General features: G+C 46.0%; 1 protein-coding gene across 3 annotated transcripts in view; it reads left to right on the forward strand.

Moving 5' to 3' along the window:
• The window catches only part of cd63 (CD63 molecule), a 54315-nt gene extending 37956 nt beyond the window's left edge, over window positions 1-16359 (forward strand). For all 3 annotated transcript variants that reach the window (XM_070869463.1, XM_070869462.1, XM_070869465.1), the window contains exons 3-8: window positions 2961-3149; window positions 4549-4623; window positions 6564-6656; window positions 7998-8132; window positions 10780-10863; window positions 14145-16359. In XM_070869463.1, coding sequence (XP_070725564.1) covers window positions 2961-3149; window positions 4549-4623; window positions 6564-6656; window positions 7998-8132; window positions 10780-10863; window positions 14145-14216 — 648 coding nt within the window. In that variant the 3' untranslated portion in view covers window positions 14217-16359. The remainder of the gene's footprint in view (window positions 1-2960; window positions 3150-4548; window positions 4624-6563; window positions 6657-7997; window positions 8133-10779; window positions 10864-14144) is intronic.
• The last annotated feature ends 785 nt before the right edge of the window (window positions 16360-17144 follow it).

Below are 17144 nucleotides of genomic sequence, written 5' to 3' on the forward strand. Positions count from 1 at the left end.
CATGAAATCCCAAAGCACTTTACAACCAATGAAGTACTTTTGGAGTGTAGTCACTGTTGCAATGTGGGAACCATGGCAGCCAATTTGCCCACAGCAAAGTCCCACACACATCACTGGTAATGACCAGATAATCTGCTTTTAGTGATGGTTGAGAGATAAATATTGGCCAGGGCACCAGGGAGAACTCCTGCACTTCGAAATAGTGCCGTGGGGTCTTTTAAATCCACCTGAGGGCAGATGGGGCCTCTGTGTAACCTCTCGCCTGAAATACAGTACCTCTGACAGTGCAGCACTCCCTCAGTACTGCATGAAGTGTCGGCCTTGATTTTTGTGCTCCAGTCTGTGGGCTGGGATGTGAACCCACAACTTTCTGAACCAGAGGTGAGAGTGCAGCCGTAACATTAAATTCTCTCCATATTCTACATTGTGCTGAGAGTTGTTGACTAATTCAAAATCTTCATTCTGCCCCCATAAAATGTTCTGTTTAAATGGAGCATCATCTTGATCGTGCATTATCTGCCTTTGAATACTTTTGTGAGGCATCACATGCAATCCTGAGATATTGTAGGATGTGGCAATGTTTGATCTCGCTGGGGGTTGTTCAAAGGAGCAACCTTTGATCATGCCCATGAATCCATTTATTCTCTATGGAAGATACTCAGCAGGGAATTGCTACATCACAAAAAAATAAAATCACTGAAGAGGAACGTCTCATTAAACATAGTTACTCATGCCCAGTGGGATTGAAGACCGCAATCTTCATGATGTCCTAATGGGTTTTTGACACAACGTTTCTTGAAGATTCAGTAAATCCTGTAGTGTCCTTGCAGAGCTGAAAAACCATTTCCAAACTCAATTGTGCATTTTTTTTGTTTAGCCTTTCAGCTCATCTAATGTGGTTTAATTGCTGTCTTCAATCCCACTGGGCATGAGTAACTATGTTTAATGAGACGTTCCTCTTCAGTGATTTTATTTTTTTGTGATGTAGCAATTCCCTGCTGAGTATCTTCCATAGGGAATAAATGGATTCATGGGCATGATCACAAGGCAGTGATTTGAAGGGTTAGTATGTCCTGCACTGTGTTTAAAGGCGTTTCTTACCTGAGTGTTATGGCTGCAGGAGAAGATTACAACTTCCAGCAATACAAAGGAGGCAAATGGCCATATTTCTAACCTCCGACGTTTTTTTAGTCCCAAGAACAACCATGGGGTAGTGGAAAATGAAGTCCTCTTTCTGCAGAAACGTCATTAGCCCGAAAGGTTGACTTGCTCGCGCTTTCTCCTCTCTCGATCTCGATATATATATATATACACAAATGCTGCCTGACCTGAGTATTTCCAGCATCTGCAGTATTTTGTTTTTGACCTCTTCCTATTGGCTCGCTGCAACTGTCCTGACGCAGTCCGTGAGTAAAGCAAACCAATCTACTCTTGTGTTTGCTGTGGCTTTCTTCCCCCCTGCCCCCCCCCCCCCCCCCCCAACTACCATCTGGTGCCATTCTTCATGGATGCGTGTTGGCAGGAGCATTTGTTGTTTAAGGGCTCATTGTCCTGTTGCGGTGCATTTTCCAGCAGAAGATGCTGGATAATCAGAAGTGGGAACTCAAACTGACTGAAGAATTTGGGGCAGATGAGATCGGCTATCTCAAACACCAGGCATTGAACCAGGAATGTGTCTGGTCTCTGGTTTTGCATATGTTTGGCAGCCAACTTAATACTGAGCTGTTTGGAAGAGGAAAAGCCGTTGCCATGAGTGGCAGCAGTTTGACCCATTCTGATATCCATACTTCAACCACACAGCAATTGTGTTGTAACGCTCCAGAGTTAATTACTAGGCAGTAAAGTCTGTATCTGCTTCTCCCAGTGGCCCAGCTGGCAAATGCATGGCCTGGAAGGTCTTGGGTTGTTTCTTGGCCTAGTGTGTTGGTTGATTTCTGCTGGAGTAACTACCCTCCAGTCGGACTTGAGGGTTGTGGAAAGAACAGGAATCGACCAGGGCCTAATCTCCCAGTGACTCCTGCTATGTGTGTGAACACGAGGTGCAGATGGGATTCATCGGAGTTGACTTCCTGCCCTCCCACTTGAGGCCAATTGCTTGTTGACACTTGCTGTATGGATTTCAAATGACGAATGTGGGACCATACCTCCGAATATGATGATGCCTTCTCAGGGAGAAGGAAAAAGAATTGGGAAAACCCTCTGTTATTTTTTCCAATGATACACTGGCCATGGGTGAGGTCCCTTGCTGTACATGTACTTGCAACGTTTTGAACTTTTATTTAGAGAGACCTGATTTTGATGTTTTGGTCGGGGTGTTCTCTGACTAACTGACAGATCAATAGATTTTTGGATATTAGAGAATCGAGGGATATGGGGATTGGGTGGGAAAGTGGAGTTGAGCTCAAAGATCATCCATGATCTCATTGAATCGAGGGGGCCTGCTCCTCCTATTTGTGCTTGTGTAACTGCCTGTGCACTTGACATCTGGTGACCATGCCCAAAGGTCAGCGCTTGTGTCTCCGGAAAGGTGAGCGATTTGTAGCTTACTGGAAAACAACTTGTCTGTTATGTATTGCATGACCCATCTTGATGTTTCCCATTATGTGCTCGAGTGTGGTTGTACCCCAGCCTGGCCATTGTAAATGTTTTTTAAACCATTCACTGTTCAGTTGCTGTAAATGCTCTTGCACGAAGAGGTGAAGGAGCGAGTGTTTTAACTTTTTTTTTTTCTCCGTTTGGAAATTTTTTTTAATATAAACTAATCGGCCGATTCCTTTTCGTCTCTCGTTCTCTGTTCTCTGTTCTCTCTCTCTCTCTCTCTCTCTCTCTCTCTCTCTCTCTCTCTCTCTCTCTCTCTCTCTCTCTCTCTCTCTCTCTCTCTCTCTCTCTCTCTCTCATATTTCCTCTCGACGCCTGCACCTAAAATCTGTGATAACCATTGCTTTCTCCTCTTGTTCCAGATCTCTGGTATTGCGCTCATTGTGGTTGGTATTCTGGTCCAGACCAAGTTGAATGGCACACTGCACATCACCAATGTCGCTGCCTCCGGAGCTCCCATTGTCCTCATCATCGTCGGAGTGGTCATCAACTTTGTTGCCTTCTTTGGTTGCTGTGGTGCCTGGAAGGAGAACTACTGCATGGTGACCACGGTAAGACATCGGTCGGTGTTGAACCTTCGCCGCCCATGGCAACTCCAAAAGCAGGAGGGGGGGCGTCATTCTCCAGTTTGCAAATCTGTTGTGGCTGGGAGGAGCTATTTGTTCTTAATATGCATGTTGTCGCCCCTGCACGCTGCCCCCACCCGCCCCCAGTAGTCCCAATCGAGTGTAGAAACCGAAAATGCTGGGATTTGGCACTCGTGCGGTGGGTGAACTCCAATCTAGTTGGGTTGAGTAGTCTGTTTCCGTGTTTCTATGCCAGCGTCTGGAAAGACTGGTTAATTGAGGCAAGGCTCCACACTGACACCAAGTGTGGATTTGTTGGGCCGTGTGCGCAGGTCACCGTACCTGATTTGCTTCATGGCATTCCCAATATGTTTTTTTTTGTCGTGTATGCCACTGAAATTTCCATCTTGACTTGTGCGGCAAGGGTTACAAGTGGAAGGTTCTTCCCCCCCCTCCCCCCCCCCCCCCCCCCATATTATCTGTCCTGTGCGATTGGCACCTGGTTATCTAGCATTCTTGTACTCCTGGTAAATATTGGGGTGCCTGTTACTGTGCTGGTGTTTCCAGGTGGGTGCTTAGTAATGCTAGGCCCACAGTGAAAGAGGAATTCATAAAGTCCTTGAGCAAGATGTTCAAACACTTAGTGAAGGCAATTGGATAGCTCTTTCAAAGAGCCAGATGGGCCGAATGGCCGCCTCCTGCTGTATCATTCTATGGTACGATAAATTTGATTTAATGGCCATTGTAGACTATTTTTTTTTTCTCTCCGCAGCCCCCCCCCTCCCCAAAAAAATGAGGGAAGAGGGAGGGATGGTTGAGCTGCTAGGGCATGGTGAACTGCAGTTGCCAAGGTGACTGTAATCATGGAGATGGCCTTGTGGTGATTTCGACGGCCCAGTGACGCGTTTCCGTGCACTGTTGCCAATGCCAGCTTGTTTGGGAGCACCATTTTGCGTTCCTCCCGTGATGTCGCTGGTCTAAATCTGGGATTGTTTTCCACCCGTTGGTTAAATTCAAGTGGCTTCTGGTTACCTGGGATCCTGAGCATCCCCAACAGGCGCTTCTCTCTTTTTCTCATCTACTCATTGACATCGTGAGGAAAATCCAGTAAGTCCAATATGTACAAGCGTGCAAGATGCTGCTTCTGAGATGTGACAAAGGAGCTTTTTAGTCTTCAAAGTGGTGAACTGTAGACTCTTTAGCTGTGTCTCCGCATTGCAGGAGTTAATTGTGCATGACCTGTTCTACAGGATAACTTCCTGTCCACTGTATCCTTCAGTCCACCAGTAATTCGTGCAATTGTTTCTCTGCCTCCCCGCTCTGTCATGAGATTAGGGAACCAATCCAAAATCCTTTGGTGCAAATGTGAGCTTTTTCTCTTTAGTTTGCAGTGCTACTCATCATCATCTTCCTTGTGGAAATTGCCGCCGCCATTGCTGGTTACGTTTTCAAGGACCAAGTGAGTAGTGTATTGTCCCATCTCTGGCGAAGTGCTGGGTTTGTGGATGTGTTTGTCGAATGAAGCGGAGCTTTGTAAAATTGCCTGACGTCAGTTATTGGCCTTCAATGAGAAGCCAGATTGTATTATTTGATGCTCGGGTTCTGTTGGGGAATGGATGTTCTTACAAGTTTGTTGTTCCTCAAGACAATAGGGGTCGAAGGCATTTATTAGTTTCTGTAGGAATTCAGCATACAATGATAACTTATTACTAATAATCACACGTATACAATGATGTCTATTAATAATTGCACATCTGCAGGGTCACGCTTGCCAATACAGGAATTTCCCGTGCCCCAGGTTTCGAGCTCTAATCAACCTTGCACCCCTCTTTATAAACCTTTCTTTCACTCTAGCTATGTGAGAGCACACGGTTCAAAGTGTTGCGTCGTTCAATTAGCTGCTCTTCCGTTTTCATTCCCCAAGCCTGACTCGCTCCACAATTTTCCAGATCTATGGCTGGTGCCGTTTTCAAGGCAAGAGCTAATGGGCACAGTTGTGTGGCCTCTCATTGGCTAATACACTGACCAGAATCCCCTTTACTCATTGGGCATAATAGAAACTCACTTAAAAAAGTTAATACCCAGAATGTAACTCTTTCCTTACAGTTAGGGGAGGGTTCGAAGAAGGAAATTAGCACAGCAATTGCTGTAGCTGCTGGGACAGCATAGTTGGCCTTCCCATTTTCGGCTAATGAGTTTTCCATGGGGAAGAGGAAAGGGGGCTGGTCTGGCCCTATTGGTAAGTAAAGGCATTGCATAGCATTAAATCATTTGGGCTGAGGAGGTACCATGTGCAATTCCTCCGTTTTCTGATCTTGAGCTTAGCAGAGCACTGCAATTGACCTCTGTTCTTGAAAAGGAAAATTCAGGCTCCTCCTGTTTCTCGGTCTGTCTTTCTCTTCACACGCACACACACGGCATTCACTGTTCTATTGCGTGTCTGACCATTTGGGATGGGGGAAACTGGGATAAAGAGGGGAAACTAAAAACCCAGGGAAGTCATGGTAAGGACAGCAGCCTTGAGTTATCAGAGCATCCACAGCGAAGGGGTGTAGGCTAAACGGTCCCATACGAAAGAACGTTCATTGATGTAAAGCCTCAGGATTTCCAAAGCAGTTCTCCATAAATGCGTGACTTCATTGGGTCAATCAGCAGCCAATTTACTTGCACCCAGTGAGGTCCCACAAATGGCCAATTAGATGAATGAGCAGTTGATCTGTTTTGGTTGAGGTTGACCAGGAGAACTCCCATAGCACTTTGGGAGCTTAAACTACCAGCACTGGCATGCAGGGTCTTGATTCAGTAGCTCATCCAAAGGATGGTGCCTCTGACAATGTAGCACTCCCTCAGTACTGCACTAGAAGTGTCCGTATAGATTGTGCTGAAGTCCCTGGAGTGGGACTTATACCCGGAATCTTCTGACTGAGGCAAGAATGCTGCCAACTGGATTAAGTTGACAATGTAGGAAACTGTTCTCTACCTCGGAAGTCCAAACTGAAGCTTGTAGTTTTAATGTTGTAGTGAATGCAAACTTCTTGTGCCTTTTTTTTAATATAAATTTTAGCTGATTCACTTGTATTGGGATGGTTGGGGGAATGCTCTGGGAGCAAGTCAAAGAGGGGTGCGTTCCATAAAGAATGGACAAAAAATTCGAGGGGATCATTCTGATGCTTTGTTGCCTTCTCTAGTTGGCGTCCTTGGACACCTGGTCAGCAACCATGGCACAGTGCGTGGGATCACTGTGCATGTGATTTAATGTGATCATCAAAACCCTTGTTCCGTGCCTGTCAATAACTGCCTGAAATTTGAGGAATTGCATCAATCTGTTGTGTTTTAAGATTCTTTGTGTTGTACTGGCTGTAAAATTAATTTCTGAATCTTTTTTCCCTCCATTGACAGATCCGTGATGCCTTTGAGAAGTCGTTTAATGAGACTATGAGGAATTACAACGTTTCAGCGAATGCCAAGAACATTGACAGTTTGCAGAAACAGGTGAGATCAGAACTGCCGAAGAATCTTTGACCTTGAGGGCTGGATTTTTGTCTTTAATGTTTTTGGGGTGATAATGGTGGTGGGGACAGTAAAGCTTGTGCCTCAGGAAGTAAGTTTGGCCAGCTGGGTCCTGAGTCAGGGGGCGCAGCGCTAAGGGAGGTATTGTACACCCCTCAAGAAGTTGGGGTGGGAAACTCCCGAGCTAAAGAACTGGGTCGGGAGCGCTCCGAGAGGCCTGTGGGTGGGAGAACTTAATTAAAAAAAAAAAACACGCACACTGCCCACGCCACCACAACACAAAAATCGCAAAGAAAAAACAATCGCACTAACCTCGGGAGTCCATTACTTACCTCTCTGCTGTCTGTATCATAGGACCGCCCGATTTCCCAGGCGGTCACTGCGGGGCGGACGGGTCGGGCGGGAGTCAAAACTCGCGCCGGTGTCACAACCAGGGGCATTGCACACCGGGCGCAGCTCTTCCGGGCGGTGCTGCTCCGCGCCGCCGCTAAACCCGACCCGAGGATCGCCACGGGGCGCTGGAGGCTGACCGTCCGCCCAGAACACCTCACCGCCGCTCCAGGGCGTAAAACGGAGCGGAGAAGACCCAAAAATCCAGCCCCAAGTTTCATAAAGCGGGGAATCGGCGGCAAATTTAAAGGGAGCATTGTTTTCAGTAAAAAGGAATAGCTGTACCTTTTTTATTTTTAAAAGGAGGTTTCTCCATATGTGATATGCCCCCCCCCTTTTTTTTCCCCCCTGTATTTATACATTTTCCAGCAGTCCCGGTGAGCACTTTACAATCTTCCTTCGGCTGGTCTTTGTTCCTTTTCTGGACCAACACGCAACTTGGCGAGTGTGAACAGCTTGTGGAGCTGAACTCCGCCCACCTTGGCTCCTTCAGTGACATATCCCAAAACTGCTGACTTTTCCAAAAACTCAAAAGTTGTCTTTGCAATAGTCTGAAGTCCCTTCCAATTTTCTGCAGAAGCTCTAACTTTTTGATGTCTGAAAGTTTTTAATCTCCAGTGTGAAGCTGGAGTTCACTTGTATGTAGCGGGGGATGGTGTATGTGGGAGAAATGGAATTCAAATGAGCAAGTTGTGACTGGACTGGTAACCCAAGGGCCTGGACAAGTAATCCAGAGAATGGGAACTCAAATCGCACTAGCAGTTTGAGAATTAATCCCCCCTCCAACCGCCACCAAAGAAATCATGCAAACTGAACAAAGCCTTCTGTGACACATAGGATTGTCGCACTTAACCTCATACACCACCATGATCCTGCCCGAGGAGATCTGTAGGTATAACCCACTTGAATGTGTCTCTTTTGTTTCCTCTTCAGTTTCATTGTTGTGGTAGTAGCCAGTACACTGACTGGTTCTCGGAAATGTCCAACCACTCAGTGCCAGATTCCTGTTGTAAGAAGATCATTCCAGGGTGTGGCAAGATCACAACTGCTGCCAACATTTACCAGGAGGTGAGTATCCGTTTGCGACTCTTCATCTTTCGCTCCAAACGGAACAGAGCAGCGAGAGAGGAGATTTGATCGCGGTGTTAAAAACCGTGGGGCCTGGACAGAGTAGATAGAGAAACTGTTCCCATTGGCGGAAGCGTGGCGAACCAGAGGACACAGATTTAAGGTGATTGGCAAAAGAACCAAAGGCGACGCAAGAAAAAACGTTTTCACTTAGCGAGTGGTTAGGATTGGGAATGCACAGCCTGAGTGGGTGGTGGAAGCTGATTCAATCGCGGCTTTCAAAAGGGAATTGGATAGGTACCTGAAATAAAACGATTTGCAGGGCTACGAGGAAAGGGCGGGGGAATGGGACTAGCTGAAGTGCTCCAGCACAGGCTCGAATGGCCGCCTTTCATGTTGGAACCATCTATGATTTGATGAAACACTTTCCTTTGAAGACTTGAGTGTAGGTGCTCAAGACAGTGGTGGGAGGCCATTGGAGGAGAACAGAGGTGTTCCCTCCCCCCACCCCCCCCTCACCCCCTCAAATTTGTCCCGCTCGCTGAGGGAGGCTGCAACTGCACAGCCTAAAGGGACAAACACAGTGGTGAAGAAACTGTTCCCTTGGGTTGTTGCTGCCACCGTCCTTGACCTGCCCTGCTGGGAAGGTTTGGGAGAGTTGGTGTGGTGGGGAGGCTGAGCATTGCAAAGCCCATTGGCAGCACTCTGGCGAGGGGAAACCGTGGTGCCCATCCAAGCGTACCTTGCTTCTGGCTGATGAACCTGCTTTTCCACAGCTTGTGAATCCATGCATTGCATAAACTGGTGAGGCTAACTTTTTGTGCAGTTGCTGGAATATTCCTCCTCTTGACCAGCCATTTGCCACAGTAGCTGGTCCATCTCGAAGGTACACAATAGGAAGCCAAATGGGGTGATGGATGGAGCAAGTTGAGTACTTGGATACGGTAGTGTAGTGGTGATGTATAAGATTCGTAATCTGGAAACCTGCACTAATCCAGCCAACGTGAGTTCATGTCCTATCATGGCAGTTTAAGAACGTAAATTTTTGTTAAAATCTGGAAATAAAAAGCTGGTCTACGTAAAAGTGGCCATAAAGCTGTCTGTCGTTAAAACCCAGTTGGTTCACTCATGTCTTTTTTTTTTTAAGGGAAGGAAATCTGTCCTTGCCCTGACTGGCCTTGTTTGTGCCTCTGGTCCCACATGCGGTTGACTCTTAACTGCCCTCTGAAGCGCTGTAGCAACCCATTCTGTTGTATCCAGGGAACTTCAGCAGAGCTTGGTCTCCAGTCGTCTTGGTTAACCCTTGCCACTGGACCAAGACCTCGCTCTGTCAAGCTGGTGTGCAACGGCCAATCCACGCACAGGCATCTTCCACCCTTCAGGATATAGTTCGGGACCTGGAATATTAGGTCCCTCATTGAGACACCTGTGAACTCATCCCCTTTTTGGTGTGGAAGTGGGTCATCCTCAATAGGAAGGACTGCCGAATACTAATGCTATCCAGGGAACTTTGGGTTTGGCCAATAAATGCTGGCCTTGCCAACGCCGCCCACATCCTAAATTTTTATTTGTAAAAAGTTGAGCAAAATGAAGACTCTCGGATTTCATTCTTCTGCTGTGATGGCCAAGGGGGCAAGTCCAGAAAACTGAGAGCAATGATTTCCTGTAGCCCATCGATTAGATTCGAACAGTCCTGGGGCGGGGGCTGCGTTGCGGGGGGGGGGTGGGTAGATGTAAGATTGGTGCAGTGTATTGAGTTGGCTCTCGGGCGAGTTGTCTTCCTTCTGCCTGAAGGCACTATCGGAACAAAATTTGAGTTGCCATTGCTGATGCTCCCTGCACGGGTGTGCAATGTATTGCTATCTAACCCTTTCAACAAAGCATTTTGGGACTCTGTTTTAAGGCTGCGTAAATCTTCAAACTGCCCAGGTACCTTGGGAGAGGTTACATTCACCTTGTTCTGCGGCCTTGCTAATAGTTTGCATGCAATGTGGTAATTTCCCCCCCTCTTTCCGAATCCACTACAACAACAGCTTGTATTTATAGAGCGCCTTTAACGTAGTAAACCATCCCAAGGTGCTTCACAGGAGTTTTGAGACACAAAGTTTGACACCGAGCCACATGAGAACTGAGGGCAGATGACCAAAATCTTGGTCAAAGAGGTAGGTTTAAAGGAGGTGGAGAGGTTTAGGGAGAGTTCGAGCTTGGGATCCAGGCAACAGAAGGCACGGCCACCAATGGTTGAGCGACTATAATAAGGGATGGTCAGGAGGGCAGAATTCGAGGAGCGCAGACATATGGTGGGGGGGTGCCATGGAGGGATTTGTAAACGAGGATGAGAATTTTGAAATCTGTTACTTAACTGGGAGTCCATGTACATCAGTGAGCACAGGGGGTGATGGGTGAGCGGGACTTGATGCAAGTTAGGACACGGGCGGTGTGCACAGGGGGTGATAAGTGAGCGGGACTCGGTGCGAGTTAGGACACGGGCAGGGGGTGATGGGTGAGTGGGACTTGGTGCAAGTTAGGACGCGGGGCAGCGAGCACAGGGTGATGGGTGAGCGGGACTTGGTGCGAGTTACCTATTCTGTATTCCGTAACGTGCACTGTTTAATTCCACCCCCCTCCCCTTTTTTTTTTAATATAGGGTTGTGTGAATGTGATCAATGCGTGGCTTAAAAACAACATTGTGATTGTTGCAGGCGTGGCTCTTGGTATTGCCTTATTCCAGGTAAGAACCAAAAATTCTACAGTTGCTGTGTGAAAGATTTAACTGACATAGATAAGTAAAGCAAAATTAACAGCAAGTGCTATAAGCAGTTTTTGTATCCCTCTACCTGGCAGTTTTCAGTCAGTTTAGCTATTTCTCTCTAACTGAAATGATGAGGCCAAAGATCACAACAACAACTTGTATTTATATAGCACCTTTAACTTGGTAAAATGTCCTAAGGTGCTTCACAGGAGTATTGTAAGACAGCAAATTTGACACGGAGCCACATCAGGACAGGTGACCAAAAGCTTGGTCTGAGGGGTAGGTTTTAAGGAGCGCCTTAAAGGACAAAAGAGGGGCGGAGAGGTTTAGGGAGGGAATTCCAGAGTTTGGGGCCTCGGCTACATGGCTTGTTCAAAATGACATGGGATCTAGCCAGTATCACCATCTTCCTTTCCTTTGTTCTACTACTTCACACTCCACCCTTCGAACATCCAACCAACCAAGAAGTTGCGATGGGACAACCTAACCTACACTGGGTACAGTAGCAGAGTGGTTGTTACTGGACTAGTAATCCAGAAGCCTGGACTAATGATCCGGGGCATGAGGTCAAATCCATGGCAGCTGGGGAATTTAAATTCAATTAAATAAATCTGGAATTATAAAAAAAACAAGTATAAGTAATGATGACCATGACAGTACCATTTTGTCATTAAAAATCCATCTGGTTCACTGATGTCCTTTTTTAGGGAAGGAAATCTGCTGCCCTTATCCGGTCTGGCCGATATGTGACTCCAGACCCACACCAATGTGCTTGACTCTTGACTCTTGACTCCTCTGGTTCAAGAAGGTGGCTCACCACCTTGAGAGCAATTTGGGGATGGGCAATAAATGCTGGCATTGCCAGTGACTCCCACATCCCAGGAGCAAACACAAGACGACCAGCTGAATTGAACTTTCAGAAGGGAGCATTTCCTCTGTGATCTTGTCGTTAAATTGTAATCCTCTTTGTAAAGGATGGATTTCTGATTTTGCCATGTTGTGCACAAAGTAAAACCTTCCTCCTTGGTTGTGGACGTAGTAGTTCCCATAGCTGGATCTTGTTCAGGCTGCTTACTCGAGTGTGTTTTCTTGCTTTTTGATAGTTTCCCTTTGGGCAGGGTACCTCCTATGACCAGAGTCCTGAGGAGAGGCTTAAGATACCAGGACTATTTCCACTTGAGCAGAAAAGGGCTAAGAGATTTATTGGAATTTTTTTTTTAAATTATGAAGTATTTTGATAGTCTTTCCTGGTTTGCTCGATCTCCTGCTTGGAGAGTCGAGGGGTCACCAGTTTAGTCACGGTGACTAAAGAGGTAGGAGGAAGCTCTTTACAACAGGCGGTTGTTGGAGCATGGAATCGATTGCCAGGGTGGTCGAGGGAGCGATCATTGCATCCTCGAAAGCAAAATTTGCATGAGAGAAAAATACTTGCATTTATATAGCGCCTTTCACGACCACCAGACATCTTTAAAGCGCTTTACAGCTAATGAAGTACTTTGAGTGTCGTCACTGTTGTAACATGGGAAACACGGCAGCTCAATTTGTGCACAGCAAGCTCCCACAAACAGCAATGAGATAATGACCAGATAATCTGTTTTTGTGATGTTGATTGAGGGATAAATATTGTCCAGGACACCGGGGATAACTTCACCGCTCTTAAATAGTGCCGTGGGATCTGTTGCATCCACCTGAGAGCAGACGGGGCCTCGGTTTAACGCCTCATCCAAAAGACAGCACCTCCGACATTGCAGCACTCCCTCAGCAGGGCACTGGAGTGTCAGCCTAGATTTATGTGCTCAAGTCCCTGGAGTAGGGCTTGAACCCACAACCTTCTGACTCGAGAGGCAAGAGTGCTGCCCACTGAGCCACGGCTGACACGGGAAGATAGAGGGGTATTGGGAAGAGCGGGGCAGAGGGATTAATTTCTGATTGCTCGAGCAAAGAGCCGCGATGGGCCGAATGGCCTCCTGTGCTGTAAGGTTGTGTGGCACGATTGGCTGAAGGCCACCTGCTGTGCTATCTGCCTCTGGTTCTTGGAGAGGTTCCAGCCAATTCCTAGACCCGTGTGAAGATTACCACTGGCTCGTACCAGGAGGCATGCAACACAGCTTGTTAACTGACCTATGCTTCTGGGGAAAAGACACTTCAGGGACGTGACTGCATGAAGGGGGGGTGGGGGGGAAAGTTGTAAAATGAGAGTTTCCAGGCCATTTTTAACTGACTGGAAATGGAGGAAATTCTTATCTAGAGCTTTTCCTCTTTGGTTGCAAGGTCATCGGAGATAACATTCACCAGCGTACACTTCCCCTTTAATCAACTGTTAGAATTTGACAGCTGTCAGATCATCATATCTAACTTGGCCAGGCAGCCACTGAGCCCTTTAATGACCACCACACACCAGAGTCTGTTCTGCAGCCCAGTCTAGTCCTGTCACATGCTGCAAATGCTTCACTTGATAGTCAACCTATTGAGGAATTGACACTTTTTTTTGTGAAACCTGAACTCTGGACCCAACCACCAAGGTTGGGAAGTCCCAGGACCAGGAGAGCAAGCTTAAACCAAACTGCCAAGTAATGGTTTGGTTACACTGACCGTGGATTTTTAAAAGTCTTGTCATTTGTAGGAAGATGTTCCTTGGTTTTTGAGAGCTTGGGAAAGAATGAGTTAGAATAAGAGGCAGGGGCTCAAAATCGTGCTCCAGTTTCATCTGTACCCATTACTGGTCATGCAACTTGTAGAAGGGTCTTTGAAGCCTGTCTCTTTCCAGATACCCGTTCTCTGAAGTGGACAGTAAAGCTTGGTGCTTCAGAATGAAAGCAATTCAGAGCAATATCAACTATGAGCCCTTTGCCTGCTCTCTCCGGTGAGGATACCCTTCTAAAGCAGCCACCCACAGAGCAAGATTCTGAGAAGGCTGGCTTGCATTTAGATTGTATCTCTGAACCATCAACACTTCATAGACACTATTTGAAGTGGAGCAGTATATTTTCTGATGGGCACTGTTTTGGGCTGATGCTGATGTTTAAAATGGCATCGGCAGGAATTTGGTACAAGCACGTGGAGTATTGCCAAGACAGCAGCAATTGGAAAATATACCCAACATTGGATGTGCTGTTGGCAAATGAGGTGGCCATTTTGTGCACAGCAAAATCTCTCGTAATGAGATGACTGACCAGTTAATGGGTTTTAAGTGTATTTTATGTGCTTAAAATGTCCTTTTTGTACTTTTATATTAAAAAAAAAAATTCCCTTTTTTTCAGCTCCTTGGAATTATCTTCGCATGCGTGCTGATGAAAGGCATTCGCATTCGAAGTAACTATGAAGTAATGTAGTCTCCATCTTAAATGCCAACTTTCATTGGATATATATTTTTGTTTGTATTTTCTTTGCCACAACTCTGAATGTTAATCATAATTCTTTCCTTTAAAACAAAATGAATGTCTACCTTTTTTTTTCTTTTGTATCCTACTTTTTGACATTACTTTTTAAATATATAAATACTAAAATGTAAGTGGACCGACTCGCCAAATACAGCTCCTCTCCCAGTTTGTTTCCGGCACCTCCTGTTGCTCTTTGAAAGGACCGCCAACATTCGGCACACTCAAGAAAGACACAAAAAAACCCCCCCAAATCTTTTATTCTGCAGTGCGCTCGTTGGTCACTTGGGAGCCTTGCAAAAAGTGCTGTCGGGCCCTGATCTAGGATGAGCCCTATCCCCTCGTTCTAGGGAACCTTGTGCTGATTGGTTTTGGGTTTTCCCCTAATTATCAGGCTGAAAAGTTCCCCCATGGACATGGTGTAAATCATGTGGGTTTTTTTGCCTGTCCATAACCTAGGTAATCTGGGCATGCTTGGCATTCTGTATCTATTTGAAATGCACTCTTGCCCCTGCCACCTACATGCCCACCCCCACCTGTTTACTGGTCAGGAGTTTCGATTCTTGTTTCCCTTTCCCACAACATTGAAAAAGGTTCACTTTTTTTTTTAGGGGTAAAAATTCTTGCACTTTCAAGAGGGTTGTTGAGTGTCCGGTTTCATTTGGGTGTGGGACATTACTTGTGAAAATGCACGATTTTTAAAATTTATATTTCTTCAGATGATCTGATCAGAGATCCTTTTGTACTTTTCTGTTTCGCTATCCATTGTGCAGCTGGCCGTTTTGCTATTCATAAACTAGAAGGTCTCCAATATCCAGGGCAGTCTGAAGACTACCGGGCTGGCACGAATGTGTGTTTCTCCCCTCGTGCTCAGGCTTTGCCTCACCTACCCCGGTGAGATTTGTAAACTGCATTGCAGAATAAAGGGTGTCGAAAATATAATTTTTCATGTTGCTTAGATACCTCCACTTGCACCTTGTGTGCAAATGTGTATTTATCCAACTCCCAAGCTGCGAGATAATGACGTGTGTTTTTTGGGTGAGGCTTTTTAGAAGATCATGTGCGAAATCTAGTTAACTGCTGCAACAGCGATAATACTGTGCACCCCAATATCGCACCTTGAGGCCTTTCAAAACATGGTCTGTCCAATGCTGATGGCAAGCTGTTTAACTCCTTTCTTTGCTCCATTTGCCCTCTGCCTCCCAACCATTACTGTGCCTATTCAGCAAATGCCATGGTCACTTGCGGACTTGTTCAGAGCTTGTAGGTCAAAGGTGAAGGGAGGGAAGCGGGCAAAGACTGAGATTTTTTTTTGATGTATTTTGGACCATGCTCTCTGGTTGGGCAAATAGGTGGCTATAAAGGGGTCTTTGTGTGTCCACTGAGTACATACAAGAGATGTCCGAATGCATTGTGGGAATAGGAGGGCCTGTCTGGGATGAGCAGAGTGCAATTGTCCAGTGTGCCACCTGACTCGTTGCTGCCAAAAACTGCTTTTCTAAAAAAAAATTAAACTTAATGTCGCCATCTTGAAGTCTTCAGAGAAAATGCTTTCTTCAAGTCTCTCCTCCTGGGAAAAATGTTGTTTGAGGAGAAAATTTTGGACCCTAGTGTGGTTTTTTTTTTTGTGGTGGTGGGGGCAAGGCTTTAGGTTGTCTCTTCTGGCCACCCCATCTGTACTCGAGATCCATGCCAATTTTTGAAGAACATCCCAACTTTTTCGATGTCAAAAATACTTTGTTTGTTTTTAAATAAATAAATAAATAAATAAAAATTTGTCTCTGACCGGAATAAGGGTGGAGCTTCCACAAGTTTTGAAGTGGGGCCAGTCTTGTGTCTTAGAGAGGTCTTGGATCTTTCCCAAGGATTATGCCTGTAAAGCGATGGCTGTTCTACAATTTTGTGACTCCTGACAGTAATGTGGCGGGTTGGAGATACTGCAGTAGAATTCTAAGTTTGATGTATTTTTTCCGATCTCGTTCAGCATGGGAATGTGACCGCATGCTACTTTCAATATGGCTCCTCATATATTCCAGTGTCAAGAGATTTTTGGTGTTCTGTATGTGGCAAAATAAACATTTTCTAGGTTGTACACCAACTCTGATGTGTCTTTTTGTTTTATTTAAACTCTCATGCTGTTATCTCTACTCATTGCAGTGTATCAAGGGGAAAGAGGCAGCCATTTCAATCGTCTTCCAGTTTGCTCACCAGTTGGTTGTAGAGGATTCCATTTGAAAGGGTTTTGGGAGGGGGGGGAGCAAATCGAAAGGAGAATTTCAGGACTAAACTCCTGAGGTCTCTTCTTTTTACATAGTCTTTCATGACTTGTGTCCCAAAGCACCTCCATTAATCAGTTACTTTTGAAATGCAGTCGCTGTTATGTAGGCAACCCATGTCCATCAATCAATGCACAGCAAGTTCCCCAAGACTGCAGCAATCTGATAATCTGGTATTGGTGGAGGGAGGAATGTTGGCCAGGAGAACCCCCTGCTGTTCTTTGAATCGTCCCATGGGATCTTCAATGGCCAATTGATGGGATGTTGTTTTTAAATATCTTGTCTGAAACCGCTAACCTGTTGATGCACCACTCAAGTGTTGGTCCAGATTTAGATCCTCCAATCCTGCAGTGGGGACTGAACTCCTAACCTGGAGCAAGAGTAAGAATATCTCAATATGGCTGAGGTAGCCAGGGTTGGAATAGGGCTGCAACATTGTACACCAACTTCTCTGACCCGTGCTCCTTGTGTGTGAATCCCCGCTCGCAATGTGGAACAAAGGGAACGGTAGCGTAGTGGGTATGTTGCCAGTAATCCAGAGGCCTGCACTAATGGTCCAGAGACGTGAGTTCAAATCTCACCACGGCAGCTGGGGAATTTAAATTCA

The sequence above is a fragment of the Pristiophorus japonicus genome, chromosome X, assembly GCF_044704955.1.
Source record: "Pristiophorus japonicus isolate sPriJap1 chromosome X, sPriJap1.hap1, whole genome shotgun sequence".
Taxonomy (NCBI): domain Eukaryota; kingdom Metazoa; phylum Chordata; class Chondrichthyes; family Pristiophoridae; genus Pristiophorus; species Pristiophorus japonicus.